Here is a 16721-nt window from a genome sequence, read left to right as displayed (position 1 = left end):
CTGGCCACTTATTTGCAAAACTAAATATTTTAGATTTTACCCCATAGCAGCTGATACTTAAAGCCAATATCTGTGTTATTGTCTTGATATTGCCCTAGTGGATGGTTCACATATTTAAAAAACATTTATTCAAGACCTGCTGCTTGGGGACATAATACAATATACCTTTTTTAGGCTGAGAATATGCAGTATATTCACAGTATGAAAAGTGGCGCTTGGTTGGTCACGTTACATTAAGATGAGTTGGAAGCAAATTAATTCTAAAAAAAACTTGACAAAGAGATTCTCATAGTTAGTAGGTAATCTTCCTACTTGAGGAACTTTGTGATTGTGCAGCTGTGATCTCCTCTTTTTGCCTAATGCATATTAATTGTTTTCACAGGGAAAAAAAACATGTTTGGTAAACCATGATTATGACTTAATTAAAAAAATGTTTTAATTTTAGAAAATTAAATGTGTACGTGTTGGCAGCTACTGCGTTCCCTGCTAATGAAGGATTATACCGCTTCAATAACAATAAAAGATGCAAAGAAATGCTAGAAGATTTTGGAATAAATCTCATGGTTAACTACGTAATCTTGTGAATTATGGTTTTCTTACACAAATTAATTGGATCTCCAGCACCCAGAGGCTGAATTCACACTTGGTAATCTATAAGACTCTTGAGCCATTTTGCAGATTAAAAACTAAATTTATTTCTCCCAATAACAGAATGGGAGCTTTAAAAAGAGTTGAGGGAATGAATGGATATAATTACAGCAGGGGATTATAGCTGACAGGGTTGATCAACTAGTTCAGTTCCCAAGATCAAGAAAAGCAAGGCAGATTATGTACCATGATTTGCTGAAACAAGTAAATAAGACCACAAAAACCTTCACTTTCAAATGATCCGTTCCTAATAGATTGGGCAACTTTTACAAAAGGTCTATGCTAAATGCAGTTAGCAGTGATGCAGTATATAATGGGAGATACATAACATGTCAGAGCTGCATGTCTACACATGCATTTGATCTGGCCTAAGTACTCTGGTGCAAACTACTCTGGAGTAAGCGCTTTTGGGCAGATGTCTACACATGCAGCTATTAGGGAGCAGATTTGCTGCTCTTTGCACCAAGGTTCCTGCAGCCCTGCAGTGGGTCCCTCCTGCCACCCAGGGGAGCTCTAGGCTCCCCCAGGATGCTAGCTCAGAGGCTGGCAGGGAGCACCGGGGCAGGAGACAGCTGTTAGGTTGGGGACAATGTCCCCCTGCCCTGGTAGCAGAGGTCTCTGGCTCAGGGGCAGGGGACTTGGAAAGAGCTGCAGGAGAGGGGCAGGTCCCAGCCCCCTGCCCCAATCTGCCAATGCTCACTGCTAGCTGCCCCACCAGCAGATCAGGGCAGGAGGCTGGGACCTATCCCACCCCTACATCTGTTTTCAGTCCCCATGCCTTGGTCACCTGGTCAGGGCATGGAGCTGAGATGTCCCTGACCAGAACAGTCCGCAGCCCCCGCCCTCCACGCTGGGCAGAGGCTGGGCAGCTTGTTTCCCACTCAGCTCTGCAAGCCGAAAGCTGGAAGGGGAACAGGCTAGGGGATTTCTTCCCTTCCCAGCTCCATGAGTGTGGAGCTGCGTGGGGAACAAGCTCCCCGGCATGTGTGTCCTGTCCCCGCCCCCCAGCTCCGCACTTGTGGAGCTTGGTGGGGGAAAGGCTCCCCTGCCCCTACCAACAGGGAACTCCCAGGACTAGCTCCGTGACTGCAGAGCAGGATCTCCCAGCACTGGCCCCACAGTCATGGAGCCAGCAGTGGGAAATACGGGTCCTCCAGCACCCCACTCTCCGATCACAATTTCGTAGCAGGGGGCTTGGAGCTCCCTGCTGCTGGGCCAGGGGGACATAGCCCCCACCCAGATTTCTATGGTGGAGCCTGCCCCCAAGCAGCAGGCAGCACCTGGGGGCAGGGAGCTATCTCCCACCCTCTGGTGGCAGATTTTGCTCCCAGTCAGGTGTCTACAAAAGCACTACTGCACCATTACTAATCTCAAGTAAATTTGCTACTTCCATTTGCAGGTAGCTAATTTACTCAGGATTAGGGAGGTTTACTGCATAGTAAGCATGTGCACGGACCCTTGGTCCATGGAACTGTGTGATTCAACTTGTGGGGGTCTCTGTGGTTCAGAAATTTGGTGGGATTGAACAGTGGCAATTATTGCTGCCACTGCTCCCCCACTGCCTAATTTCTGAGCCCTGCAATCCAGATGACATTGCCCTGCGCACAGGATCCCACGAGGACTCAGGGAACTGGAGCTGGGGCAGCAGGCCCAATCTGGCATGCAGGCGGCCAAAGCAGCAGGTGGACCAGGGTTAATGTATGGGGTAGGGCTGGGATCAGGATTGGGGTGGAGGCAGTAGTGCCTGTGTGACAAGGGTGGGGGTGGGGGCAGGCTCTAAGGTAGCAGGGCCTGAGTTGCAGCTACAATATGATATACAGGACTGGGGCACTATCTGGCTCATGCTGTATTGGGTCCCAGCCCCATGTGTGCGGAATCCAGTACACAAATTAGATTCAGCCCATGGACCCACCTTGCACTACTCATCTGGCCCATGAGGCCAAAAGGTATGACTGAATATATATATATATATATATATATATATATATATACACACACACACACATATATATACCTTTAGTTATTAAATGGAATTGAGGCTTACAGAAAAAATAATTTCTGGAGGGGATGTTGTCTGCTCATATATCTGTGAAGTGCTATGTGCGTTCATGGGTCTATATAAGTAACTGGATACATGTAGTAATAGAAATACTATAATTATACTAATAATTTTAAAAAGTAAGAAAGAAATAACTGACCATTTGCACACTGGAGTTCACTGTTTTTCTTACTGACAGTTTTCAGTGAGATAAATATTAAGAAGGAAATGAAAAGGAGTCAAGAAAAAAGCAAAGAGTTCACCAATAAAGATTTTCTTGGCCGATACCTATAGCCGATTATTAACCCACGATATTGGCTGATGCAAAATCAGTAACCAATATTTAGTAGTAATGCCAGGCATTTTAAAGTACTAACATAAATAATTTTTTTTTTTTTTTGGTGTGCTCCAGCAGCCTCCTGCATCACATGCATCAGTGCCCCGGTGCTTAAAAATGGCAGTGAAAACATCTAATGAGCTTTAGTTCAAGTGCCACTGCCACCATGTTTAAGTGCAGGGATGCTTTTAAGCAGAGCAGAGCTAGAGCTGGGCAGGGTGAGGGCAGATGCAGTCTGGATGCTGTGGGCTCGGGGCTTTCTGTTCTGCTGCCTTTGCCCTAGGAGCCTCATGCCAGCTGCGCACCCCCTGCCTGCCCAGCAATGGGGGGCACAACTTGCTGCCCCCACTGCTGCCAGACAGTAAGGGGGCACGCAGCTGGCACAGGGCTCCCAAGGGAAAGGTAGCAGAGTGGAGAGCCCTGAGTCCACACTGGGCAGCCCACATCCACCCCATGCACAAATCTGGAGGGGTACAGGTGCCTATCCTGGGGTGTGCATGCAGTGGCAGGGACCCCCCCCCCCAATGGATGAGCTGCCTGTAGCTTTGTCCCACTCTGCGCCCCAGTTCCCATGACCTGCCCTGACTGGGCAGCACCCCCAGCCCCTGCCCCACTCCCTCCCTCAACATGGGGGCCTTGATCTGCTCCCCCCATGCCCCTTCTCTCCCTCATGCCCCATCCCCTCCAAAGACTTACCTGCAGAAAGCTGCTTTCCATGCTGCCCAGCTGTATTTCTGGCCACATGCATGAATGCAGCCACGCACATGCACGCGGCGCCCCCTGCATCTCACTCTCAGCAGCACCAAGCAGGAACCCTTGCAGGCTACAATGCTGCGTGTCTGCAAGGGGAAACCTGCAATTTTCCAAGGGAACTCAAGCATCTGGGGGCCCCAGGCCTGTGAGGGAGAGAGAACCCAGGGTCCTGGCCAGAAGGCGTAATTATTGGTAAGCATTATTGGCTACAACGGCCAAAAAAAGCTTATAGCTGATAATGTAAATTTCCCTTTTATCAGTGCTGATCCAATAGGCAACTGATATATCAGTGCACCTCTAGTAAAAGCAGACTGAGATAAATTAACACAGCCAGGTGACATTCATTTTAGGCTCCCTAAGAGACTAGCACATAAAGTAACTATAGGTAATCATCTATGAGAGATCTGGAGAAAAAAAAGAGCGAGGTGCATTGGGACTTGGAAAACTTGGCACTGCTTTTTAAGAAGACAATGAAAACATGAAATCTGGGGAAACAATAGGCTAGTTAAATCATTGACTAGTATTTTACTTCTAATTAGTAAGCATGATTAGCAGAAAGAATAAACAGTAGGATACGCATTTAAGGTCTGGCAAATCCAGCAATTGGTTACAAAGGTTAATTTCTAGACACTGTCACATGGATTTACACCTGTAATAATTGACTCAGCAGTTAAAATTGCAACTGTTTTAAGCAGTAAAAGCCTTGTTATTTGGCATGAGTGGGGTAAGTGGGTGCCAGTTATCTAAAAATTCTGGTTATCTGAGAGTTATATGGAAGACAGTGCCATACTTGTAGTGCAAATACTTGATGCACATGCTGGATAGACTCAGCAAAGATTCTGGTTGGTAAAGTGAGGAATTGTATTGGGGGATATTGGAAAATTCAATTAATAGAGTATTCCGGTTAGTAAAATGCCAACCGGTCGACCAGGATCGACCCAGTGATCCCAGAGCCTCTTGCAGTCGACCCTTCCCTGGAGAGACTGAGCATGCATATGCATTTGCATGACCCCCCCCTCCCCCCCCCTCCCAGTCCAGCAGGTTAGTTGGTAGAGGAAGGGAAGGGACAGGGGCCAGATCAAGTCCCCTGTGGTGGGGGACAGAATGCAGCAGGAGCAGCCCAGTAAGTGGGGCCCCAGCCAGGCAGGTGGTGGGAGGATCAAGCCCAGGCAGATCATCCAGGGGCAGGGGAAGGAGGGCTCCCGCCACTGTGTGCACCCTGTGGAGGCCCCAGGAGGCACATGCTCCCCTTTTCTGTGTCCAACAGAGGTGGCTCCCACTGTGGGCTGAGCTTTGTGCCCTGAACCCTGCTGCAGCTGACCTGGGAACAGCCCATCACAATGAGCATCTAGCCAATCCTGGGTCAGCTGTAGCAGGGCACAAAGCCCAGCCTGCAGTGGGAGCCACCTCCGCCATGCACAGATCGGGGGAGCATGTGCCCCCCACCCCCAATGTGGGGCAGTGCGGGCAGCTGCAGCAGTGATGAGGGAGGGAGCGGGGCTGGAGCAGGGGCAGGCCCTGCACAGCCAGGGTGGGGTGGGACAGAGCTATGAGAGGCTTATCCGGGGAGGGGGTGGTGTGGGCTGCCATTGCTGGCTGGGACCAAGCTGTTTCCAGTGGAGGCTGGGGCCGTGTGGTGGTGGTGCTGGGAGTGGGGCTACAGGAGGCTGCAGCCACCCAAAAATGTCACGCTGAGGAATTACTTTTTGTAACATTGACTACACAGTAGCTCATGACTACTGTGCAGTAGCATCACATCACACTTCCTGCCACACAGTGCTACTTTGTAGTAGTCATGGGCTATTGTGCAGTCACCATCTCATGTAGATGCAGCCAGTGAATATTTTGACATTGTACCCCTTTTACTGGCTCTACAAAGTGCTTGTGTGGTTGCACTGATCTTATCTTGGCAAAATGACTTGCCAACAATGATTTGTTCTCTTGGAGAGGGTGATTTGGATAGGGAGATGGATACAAAGGAATAGGAAAGGCAGAAGACAAGATGATCATACCAATTTGGAAAGAGCTGTTGAGCAGGGCTCTAGAAGGGTCAGCCCTGTGTACAGTATCACTTGTGGAAAACGGTACATTGATCACACTAAGAAGAGTAACTAAGCCTGTAGGAGGCTATCCAGAAAGCAGACTCTAGGGAATTTAAATAAATGGATCAATAACAGTGGGAATGAATTCGAATAAAGAGAGCATCATTTGAGGAGTAGATAGTAAGTATAAAAAGGAAAAAGATACTTTTTTTTTAAAGCATAGGAAAAAATAAGCAGTGAAACTTGGCAGCAGGTGATTGTAAGCTGAAGTTGAGGACACGGTGCAGTGCTGCCAACACACACAGATGCTAGCCTGGCATGTAGAAACAGAAGTGCTAGGTAGGTGTAGCTGCAGGGGAGCAGTTACTCCTTTTTGTGCAATGATGTACAGAACAAAGCTAAGAGCTGTGAGAGCACCCGTGAAAAAGACTGGAGAAAATCTTGGCTGGTAAAACAAGCACTTCAGCTTGGGGCATCTGGTTAAGAGAAAGGTTATTGTATATCTTAGGCAAAGATAACAGTGGCAAGCATGAAAAATACTGAAAAAATTATGTTAGTTTATAAATATAGCAGGTATCTCCACTAGTGACAATAGCTGAATACAAACTGTCTAGGGTGGTCACTATATACCGTATTTACCCAAATCCAAGACAACCCCCAATAATTAGATTCTATACATGGAAAATGTATACATTTGTTCTTATTTTCCATGTATAGAATCTAATTATTAGAGGGGCATCTTAAATGTGTGCTATCCTCCCCTGCTGTGGCAGGGGAGAAAGCAGTGGAAGGGGGCAAGTCATATGGTGGGGGGTCATCTGTCCTCCCTACTTGCCACCTTGCTTGAGATCCCTGCCCCTTCACATTCCCCACTGCTGCTTACCCTGAGTCATGGCTCAGGCTCCAGCTGCACCCTGGGCTGGGACATGGAGCACATGCTGAGTCTGACCCCTATATGGTTACATGGGAGCAGTTTTGATGGTGGTAGCTCTGGCCCCAACTGTGGCCCTAGGGCCAAGGCTGAAGGTGGAGCTGGGGCCAGGGCTCCTCCTGGCACCACCACCACTGTTACATGGCTGGGCAGGGACCAGAGTCAGCATATGGTCTGTGCCTGGAACCAGAGCCAGAGCTGCAACTCAGGGTAAGTGGCAGTGGCTTAAAGGTGTCTCCAAACCTGGGTCGGAGCTGGAACTGGAGCTACAGCAGCTGCCTTTCTCCAACCTCTGCTGCCTTATGCTCAACTCCAAGATGAGGGGCTTTTTTCCCCATATTGAAGAGGAAAACACTCTACACAAACATACAATAAAGGAGATAAATTGTTAGCGTAAAGACCTACTACAAATTACTTAAATGTAGAGTTGTATGTTTTTATGACAATATTATGTTAATTTTTAGATGTTAACTTCTAAACTAGGGCTGTCAAACATATGGCCCATGGAAGAACTCTGTCCAGTTTGCCAGACTACAAGGCTCGGGACAAACATTATACATAAACCACTTTCAGTGATCAGAAACTGATTTAAACCTGTAAGCAAACAGAAAGTTAGTGCACATAAACCAGTTTCAAAATGGCCAAAACCAATTTGAGATAAACCTGGTTGAATGTAGTATCAGACTTAACTGATTTGGCTCAAACCAGTTTATACAATGTCTGTCCCAGCCCCCTTGCTGGTTTAAGTTAAATCAAAGACCCCCAGCATCCCGGCATGCTCTCTGGGCTGGTCTCTGCTCCAGAGAGCTGGGCTGGCCCCTCCCCTCTGCTCTCTAGCTGGAGCAAGCGTGGGGCATGGCCCCTGAGGCAAAATCCTCCCTCTGTCCCTTCTTCCCCCTGCGGCAAACCCTGCAGATCACAGCTGGAGTTTGCCAGCCCCAGCTGCATCTCCACAGCTTTCCTGCAACCGGGCAGAGATAGTTAATTCCTCCCTCTGTCCAGCTTGCCTGCAGCCAAGAAGGGGACTAATTCCACAGAGGTCCTGGAGCAGGAGAGAGCTAAGACCTGCAGGACCAGACTGAGAGACAGAGACCTAACAATCATCACACATACATGCTGGAGATGGAGTTAAGGGAAGTTGCAGACAGCTTCTGGCTGGAAGTTGCAGACCAAAGTATGCAGAGAGCTACACTTACGTTATAAAACAGAACCTGTAAAACCTAAACAAAATATTTCTGAATGCCTGGCTGTAAGGAGACACTCTGCCCTCAGGATTAGTAAGCAAGGTTTTCTCTTGTTTTCCTGATTTACATTTTAAGTTAGACTAAGTAGTGTATGCTGTGTTTTACCTGGCTGTATCTTAGCTTAGGCAAAGATTTTTGGTAATTCCCTGTTGTATGTTTTGCAAATTGCTGTGTTCAATACATGCTTGCTTCAGAGAGAGTAATTTTTTTCCCATCCCCACTCTTCAGTCTGGCAGCAGCTTCCCCACCCCCCAGGCTGGCATCCTGTGTCTCCTGCCAGCCCCAGCTGGTGCCTGGCCATGCCTGCTCCACTCCAGCAGGGAGGGATGAGAGCCTCTCTTCCCATCCCTTTGGCACTGACTGACAGGCATGCTCTAGCATCCCCTAGCTTCTGGCTTGAGCCACTGCAGGCATGTGCCTGCATTTCCAGAGAATGTCTGTCCAGTTATTAATCAGTTTAAGCTGCACAGTTTAGATTAACCTGCAAAGGGTGAATCAATTGAGGCTCAGGCCTTTTGAATGTCTGTCCCTAACCCAAATGGACCACCATCTGTTAAGGGGTGTGGCTGGGGAGAGTAGCCTGCTACAGAATTTGGGGCCCTCAGGCCCCAGGGGACATGGCAGGTAGCAGTAGGAAGGTGAGTGAGGGATAACATAGTGCCAGTTGCCCTGCTGTGGCCCTACCTCCTCAGCCACCAGCCCCTGCCAGTCCCATGGCCTGGAGGCAGAGCTGGAGCTTCTACTGCAGTACAGGGCACATGGCAATGGCAGCTCCAGTATAGGGCATGTGGCAGAGGATGGAGCTATGGCTGCTGGCTCACAGCTGGAGCTGCTACTGGCACCACTCCCTCATGCCCCAAACTAGATCTGGCCTGCAAGCAGCCCTGTGGTCTGGATCCAGCCTGGGACACAAGGGACATGTCCAGATAAGCACAGTCGTGCGGTATGTGGTGCTACAAACATGCAGCATCACATGCCACACAGTCAAGCATTCTCCACGCTGCAAGGGCATGCTGCCCGAGTGTGTGCTGCTCTGGTTTTTTTTTTTCCCATGGGTTTTTTTTTTTTTACTTTTGGAAATCCAGGGGTCCAAAAAAAAAAAAAAACCATGGGGAAAAAAAATGGAGCAGCGCATGCTTGGGCAGCATGCATTGCTGAAAAGTGGAGCCAGGGTGCCCAGAGCCACACTATGGCTGCTGTCCAGGCTCCATCCAACAGTTTAGCCCTGGGAGGCTCCCAAGACCCCAGGTAAGACTGCTGGGGCCAGCCCAGTGCTGACCCCAGCCTCCCCTACTGCCCTCTGGGGTAACTTGCCACGCGCCAAAGCGTGTGTGGCATGGGCGTTCCCCAGGGACATGTATCAGCCATGTTAAAGTTCCATTTACATCATTGTTGTGCCTACAGGCATAAAAGAAGTCTGTGAAAGATTTGGGGCACAAATTGTTATAAATGCTATTGTTGCCCTATGGGGTCAGGCCAACTCTCAGGATCTCAATATTGTGCTGTTAGACAGGAGGGTGTAACACAATTGCATATATACAAACACACACATCAATTAGGTGCATACAAACACACACACACTACCAACTCAGGCACATACACATCCAAACCAGCCTAGGCACATGCATACCTATCAGCAATTCAAGTACATACACTATACACCCCAAAAGTTAGACAAAAATCAATTGTCCATACTCGCACACTCAGTACACATCCAGAGATCAATGATTTGTATATCATGCACACAATGACATATATATATACACACACACACTCACTAGTTTACACACATACTACCCACCTACACGTACACACAAGTAAGTTCCTAAGTTGGATGGTACAGTATGTATGTGTATGCTTGGGGTACCTGGGATACTTGGGGAAAGGTTAAGGTGAGAGAGAGAGAGTTAAAGTGTAGGGAGTGAAAGTTACCAGAACCAGAATTAGAACCAATGGACTAGAGAGGAGCTGGCTGAGGAACTGAGCCTTGAGTTTACTGAAGATCAAGTTGCCCCAGGGTTACTTGGGGTCACTTGGTGTCAGGGTGGAAGCAAGGGAAAAAGAAGCCTGGTGGCAAGGAGGAAACAGCCAGGAGACAGAGGCAAAAGGCAGTGGGGATGAGACAAAAACAGTGGCAGAGATCAGGGAAAAAGGCAGTGGGGATAAAACAGAAGTTAGAGAAGGAGAGATTGGAGCAGGGCCAGAACTGTTAAAGCAAACCCAACTCAGGGGTCCAAATAACAGTTTTATTAAACAGACAACACTACACAGCCCCATGAAGTTATTGGTTCACACACACACACACACACACACACACACACACACAAACACAAAATGGCAGCAGGAGAAAGAGACTCAGTGGAAGGGTTGGAGTCCAGGTAGGGAAGAGAAGCAGAGTCCAAGTCCTTGGTTGAAGAGGGGGTGGGGTGATGGCTACCTATCCAGGCTAGAAAGGGGTCCTTGTCCAGTAGGTGTTGTCCAGAGGGGGGTCGCTGGCAAGGCCTCTGGGGGGATAGGTGGTGTGGCATGGTGCTGGTCCAGATGAAGAGAGCATCCCAAAGTCAGTCTTCACTACCCCTTTTTATGGGGCAGACTATCTCTGATCTCCTATGGGGAGGGCCTGTCCAGGCAAGGTCAGTCCTGTCCCAGAGGGCTCCAGGTGTTCTTATTGAGCATGTGCAGCCTGGCATAATGGTGGGTTGCTTCAGCTTTTGTTTCTTGAATGCTGATGGTGATTCCAAGGGCTGGGTCGGTTGGTCCAGGTATTGGTGTTGATAGTTCGGTCATTCAGAGGGAGCTATTTTTAGACCTACTGCCATTGTCTCTCAAGCACCCTCATTCATCCGTATTCATTCAGGAACCAAGTTACATAGAAGGGGTAGGTGAGAGTCATGGGCTACGCAACTGGGCCTGGGGACAGGATGGAGACTTGACAAACAAAATGGAAGCTTGACATGATATAGGCTAACTTACATATGTAGGCCTAAATCATATAGTACCAGTAAAACAGTAATCTAGATCATTAAGAATCAATATAAACATAATAATTATACAATATAAAGGAGAAAAAACAAAACGAATTCAACTTGCTACCAAAATAAAATGCTGAAGCTTATCCTATGTCTTAGCTCACGTATACTTATCTATAAGGAATAGAGAGGGAGAGAAAAAGTCAGAAATGGTTGGGGAAGGTGAGGGAATGCATTTTAAAGGAAAAAAAGAAAAACTGAGGTATTCAAAGTAAGGATAAAAGGAAACTGCAGAAACTTATGAATAATAACAAAATAATTGTGTGTAATTTAGGAAAGAAAATGCAAGGCAAATTAATAAACCCCTACCATTGTATCAATGAACTGTCAGTGTAATATTCTCTTAAAATTAAGTACATGGAGAAAGGTTAGGAGTCACCAAGATAAGTAAAAAAAATAAATAAATTAAAAAAAAGTCACTTTTTAATATGGCAGCAATCAGATGGTAAATATGTTAATAGGAGCCTGCTAGTCAATTTTTTATTTTTGGACAAGGAAAAAAAGAAGGTTGTCTTTCATTTGCGTGAGAGGATTACTAATGATACAAGGATTAAGCAAAATAACATATTTTATTTTGAAGGCAAATGAGCAGCATGTAAGAACTCTAAATGAAAGATGAATTTCTAAGTTTTCCTCCAGTGCTGCCTAACACTTGTATTTAAATTTAGCTTAGTTTCCAAACCACCAGGGAGGCCACAAGGCCAGGCTTAACTGAGAGCCACACTGAGCACTAAGCCAGTTTTCCAGTACCGTACTCCAGCTTGGTTGTTAATCAAGTTTCAAATTACTACAGCAGCTTGACTAATTGTATTAATTTATTTTCTTAAGGCAGAATGGGGAAACAGAACAGCAAACTGGCCCCTGAAGTGATGGAGGATCTGGTGAAGAGCACGGAGTTTAATGAACACGAACTCAAACAATGGTACAAAGGATTTCTAAAGGACTGTCCAAGTGGTAGACTGAACCTTGAGGAATTTCAGCAGCTCTACGTAAAGGTATGTTGCTTATTAATTTCCTACTACCAGGGTACTGGGGGATTCCTCAGTTAACATGTGCAATGCCCAAATATTCTTAATGAGTACTATTTAGATTAAATTATACATTGACATGTAATTATACACAGTCACGTAAGCAGATACGTAGGAATTCCTATACCAGTCAGACAAGTGGTCAAGACAGTTCAGTATTATCTCTCGGACAGTGACCAGTACCAAATGTTTCAGAGCAAGGATGGAATTTGCCCAACAGGCATTTATTTTCTAAACCTTGTTAACTAAGGATGGTTTTATGCTCTGAAGGGAAGGGGTTATTGGCCCAGTCCTGGATGGTAAACTATGTTGGGAGGTCCTTACACCTGGTCTTGCAGTGCCATTAGTTTCAGTGTGTTCAGTGGATGCTTTTTGGTTCCCTCTAAGATTTTGGCCCTGGCTGTATCTTGGGACACTAGGTTCTGCAGATTAGTAATGTACCATGTACAAACTATGTATTTGAAGTTGCCTTTCCTTTTTCTTCAATGTCCCCTTGTCCTGACTTGCCTTAGTCCTACTTTTGTTATTTTCTTATGGGTCATATCTGCCACCTCTTGTGTTTTGTGCACATTTATTCATAATGGGTGCATCTACAGATGCACTTTAATGTGGAGTAGATTAATTAGCTCCACAGTAACGCATCACGGTCTACACATGTGCCGGTATTAGGGTGCAGTAAGCTAATTAACTCTGCCATAAGATAGCAGTGCTGGGGACAGTACTGTCTTACAGTGGAGTCATTTAGTGCACTAGAATACGCGTGTAAACACTGACCACTGGCGTAAATTGCTCCTGGTCAGCCCAGGCAGCAGGGGGCTAGACCCTTGCCTGTTGCCTAGCCACACGACTGCATATTCCGCACTCTTGTGCCCCAGCCAGACCCTCCAGCGCCCAGTGTTCCCACCTGGAGTCTGGAGCTGACCCACATGCCTGCTACCAGCCCCAGCCTACTCCACCTCAGCTGAAAGTGCTGCTGTCCCAGGTGCACGTGTAGACGCTGCCCTAGGGCACAATGTACTGTGGCTCAAAGAGCTCTGGAGTTTAATCGTACATGTAGATGCACCCAATGGGAGAAACACTGAAGACAATAGAAGAAGTTTTTGTGTTACAAAAATCATCATGTTCACAATAAAGTGCATAACATATTCATATTACAAAACAGTTGCATTTAAATTCAGAATTCTCTTTTAATTCAAAATGGAATTACTGCCTAAAGGTCAGAGGCTCCAAAATAATTTTAGTTATGGAAAGGATTGGATATGGATGGTAAGTTCACAAAATTTAGTTCACGGTTATTCTGGGTAGCAATATTTTTTTTTTAATACCATCAGTTAGTTTTAACAATGGTTTGTTGGGTTAATGCTTAATAAATTCCCTCTGTCTTTTATATGAAATGAATGCTTTAGCCCATCTTTCCTGAATTTCCCCTGTCTCAGAACATTACCCCATAAAAACCTTAAGTAGTCTCTTTCCTCCTGCTTGCAAATGACATTGTACAATAACTCCTATCTGCAGAGGATATGAATTAAGCTCCCATTTGTGCACTTCCTGTTACCTCAAATTGTCCTATTTTCACAAAGATTGAATGGCAATAACTGTTCTTCTGTGATGAATCTTCTGTGGAAGACTTTTTACTACTGTAGTGTTGTGCTTTCTGCTGACTAGTTATTGATGGCCTCCATTTTAGATGATACTTGGCACATACCTTGTATTGACTTGCATCTAATCATTTTTCTTGTTTGTTTACAGAGAAAGTGAGCAAGCTTTTTCAAATTATAGTTGTGTAGCAAAACATACAGGGTGTTTGACTCTTCGGGAATCATTGTTTCCTGTTTGATAAACTGGAATTAAAAAGGGAGAATAAAATACTTATTTAAAATATTTTAGTCAATGTTTGGAAAAGTTATGTCTTCTGAAATCTTCTTGGAGCCATAAACATTTCTTCCGTTCAAAAGTGCATCTAAACAGTTCATAGGAATTGTTGTAGACTTCGATAAGGTTCGGTACACCCAGATGAAATTAAGTCTTATGGTTAAGTAATGATAGTGCAACATGTAAACCAAAGAGCAGGCAGGGCAGTTTCCCAACATTTGGAAAGTTGAAAATTATCTGATAACCCAGGATCCTGGTTGTCTCTGTTTAAAAATTGCACATTCTCTGTTTTAAAACACCCCCCCCCCCCCACACACACACATTCTCTGACTAAAAGTGTGAAATCTGTGATTAAAATGAAATGCTGCTATATATATATATATATATATATATATATGTATAAATTAAACACAATGTTTTATTGATATATTTACAATTTTAAAGCAATTTGGAGGCCTACTGGTGCCTCAATCACTATAATAAAATAAGTTCTAAATACCTATAAATGTTGATATTTTGTTTGGGGGTTTTTATCATGGAAAATCATGCTCCCCCTGCCTGCTTTGCTCACCAGAACACAAGTCCAGGCCTCTCACTCTCCCCCCCATAGCCCCCCAGCCCTGCTGGTGCCCCTCACTCCCCACCTGCAGCCCCCTGCTCTCCCAGCCCTGGCAAGGGCACCCCCAGCTGCCAGGGCTATGGGACCAGGGACCTGGGTCCGCAGCCCCCCTGCAGCAGTGCCTGAACCACGCGAGAGGTGGCTGCTGCTGCAGTGGAGCAGACTACAAAGGCCATCTCCCCTCCCCTACAGACAGCTTGGCCAGAGCGGAGCCTGTTGGTGGGGGTAGGTGCGGGCTGCCTGCTAAAACCTCAGGATCCGTGCCCTGCTGCACTCCACCGGGGCCTGCGGGGGACGGGGCGGGTAGCAGGGTAGAGAAGGGCCTGGGTGGGGAAGCTTATTGCTACTGCTGCAAGCCCTGCGCCACCCTGGTGAGGAGCCCCCTGCCCACCCGGCAGCAGTGAGGGACACAACTCTGCACCGCTGCACCTACTGCTGCCAGGCAGGAAGGGGGTGCCTCGCCATGGCAGCACAGGGCTTGCAGCGGTGGCAATGAGCTTTCCCGCCCTGCCCCACTCTGCCCTGCTGCTCCAGATCCTGCTTGCTGGGCTGCAGAGGCCCCAAGCGGAGGGCAGCAGGGTGGGGAGCCCTGAGCCTGCAATGGGCAGCTCACACCCGCCTGCACCTCACACACAAATCTGTGGGGCACATGCCCCCATGCCCTCCTAGGAGTAAGCACAGTGGTAGGGAGCCAGCTCCCCTCCCCCCACCCTCCAGATGAGCTGCCTGCAGCCCCATCCCACTCCCTGCCAGGGCCCTGTGGCTGCACATGGTCCTGGGCCCCAAGCCCCATGCACCACCCAGCTGAGCACCAGCCCCAGCCCAAATCTTTGCCTCCCTCCCTATGGGAACCTAAATCCACCCCCCATGCCCCCTGGCTTACCAGCTGGAGCTGCTCTCCAGGCTGGCAGCCATGTGTATGTGTGCACATGGCCTTCCCTTCCTGACCCCCCTCCTCCTGCTCCCCCCAGCCCCCTGCAGGCTGAAACTCTGCCAACCTGCAGAGAGGTCTTTGCAAAAGTGGAAAATCCACATGTTCATCTGTAAAAATGAAAAATCCACATTTTTCTCAGGTAAAAGCAAAAATCCACAGGGTTTTTTTTCCTTGGGAAATGGAAAACCTGTGTCCTTGCTGATAACTCAAAAAGAAAGAAAAACTGGACTCTAGTTTTGTAGTCCTCGTATATTTTTGGAAATGCAGACTAAGACAGATGTCCCAATGTTTGTATAATCCTGCATTTTAAGATATGTCTTTAATGTTACTCGTGTATTTCCCCAGGTTTGTTTTAAGGCTCTTTGTGTGTATGAATGTACATCTGAGAGGAAAAGTCTAAAGGTGAAGTCCTACATCCACTGAAGTTGGTGAGAATTTTCCACTGACTTCAAGAGAATTAGGATTTCACCCTGCATTCAGATGCATCTTCATATTTTTCTTATATAGATGCTTGTAACGTAACATTCCCTGACTCCTGGAGATATTATTGCTTTCCATGCCTTCCTAGATGTTGAATCTTGATACTTAGGATATTTATTTACTGTTAGCTGCAGACTATTGAAAAAATTCAGATATGAAATTTGATCTTTGCAGTAGAAGTCACCGAAAGAAGTCACAAGTCATGGTTTTTGGAACTAAATCCATCCAGTTCTCTTAAATACATATTCAGGGTAGGAATATACAAAATCTATGCTACTATTTTAATTGATTTCTCTATGTTGAATGGGAGCCAAAAACTAGGAGGGATGTAATTCACCAGTTATCATTGTTTGATTTTTTTCCAAGCCTGTTTCCATAAATAACTTTATTGGGAAAATGATTACAAGACATACATTCACAACATGATTATATTTTCTCTTAGATGATAATACTTCTCTTTTCATGAGATTATGATGTTACTCTTGGACAGGTCTGGCAGTTTAGTATAAAAATAGTGGTAAAAGACTGGTATGAGGAAAGAGCCTCTCACTCACAGCCAGAAGAAAACTTTCACAACTTTTTAAATGGTACAACAAATGAATTCTGGTGCTGTCAGTACAGACTGACTGCCAGTTATGCGCAGTTTTAAGGTCTGGTGAAATGACTGCATTCCATTTTTAAAAAAATATTTGATAAAGTAATTATCTTTTCTAGGAAGTTTCTCTAGTTGCAAAGGAACCACAAATGACTTACATTTTCATTTCTT

The 16721-nt window shown here is 46.3% G+C and overlaps 1 protein-coding gene across 2 annotated transcripts in view; it reads left to right on the top strand.

Moving 5' to 3' along the window:
- Nucleotides 1-16721, top strand: part of VSNL1 (visinin like 1) — a 145220-nt gene that overhangs the window by 50158 nt on the left and 78341 nt on the right. Inside the window, exon 2 of one of the 2 annotated variants that reach the window (XM_006268205.4) lies at nucleotides 11855-12017. In XM_006268205.4, coding sequence (XP_006268267.1) covers nucleotides 11856-12017 — 162 coding nt within the window. In that variant the 5' untranslated portion in view covers nucleotide 11855. Of the gene's footprint in view, nucleotides 1-11850; nucleotides 12018-16721 lie in introns of both variants that reach the window. The other variant, XM_006268204.4, reaches the window with a different exon arrangement.

The sequence above is a fragment of the Alligator mississippiensis genome, chromosome 1 (genome assembly GCF_030867095.1).
Source record: "Alligator mississippiensis isolate rAllMis1 chromosome 1, rAllMis1, whole genome shotgun sequence".
Lineage (NCBI taxonomy): Eukaryota > Metazoa > Chordata > Crocodylia > Alligatoridae > Alligator > Alligator mississippiensis.
This window is presented reverse-complemented; position numbering and strand designations above follow the sequence as displayed.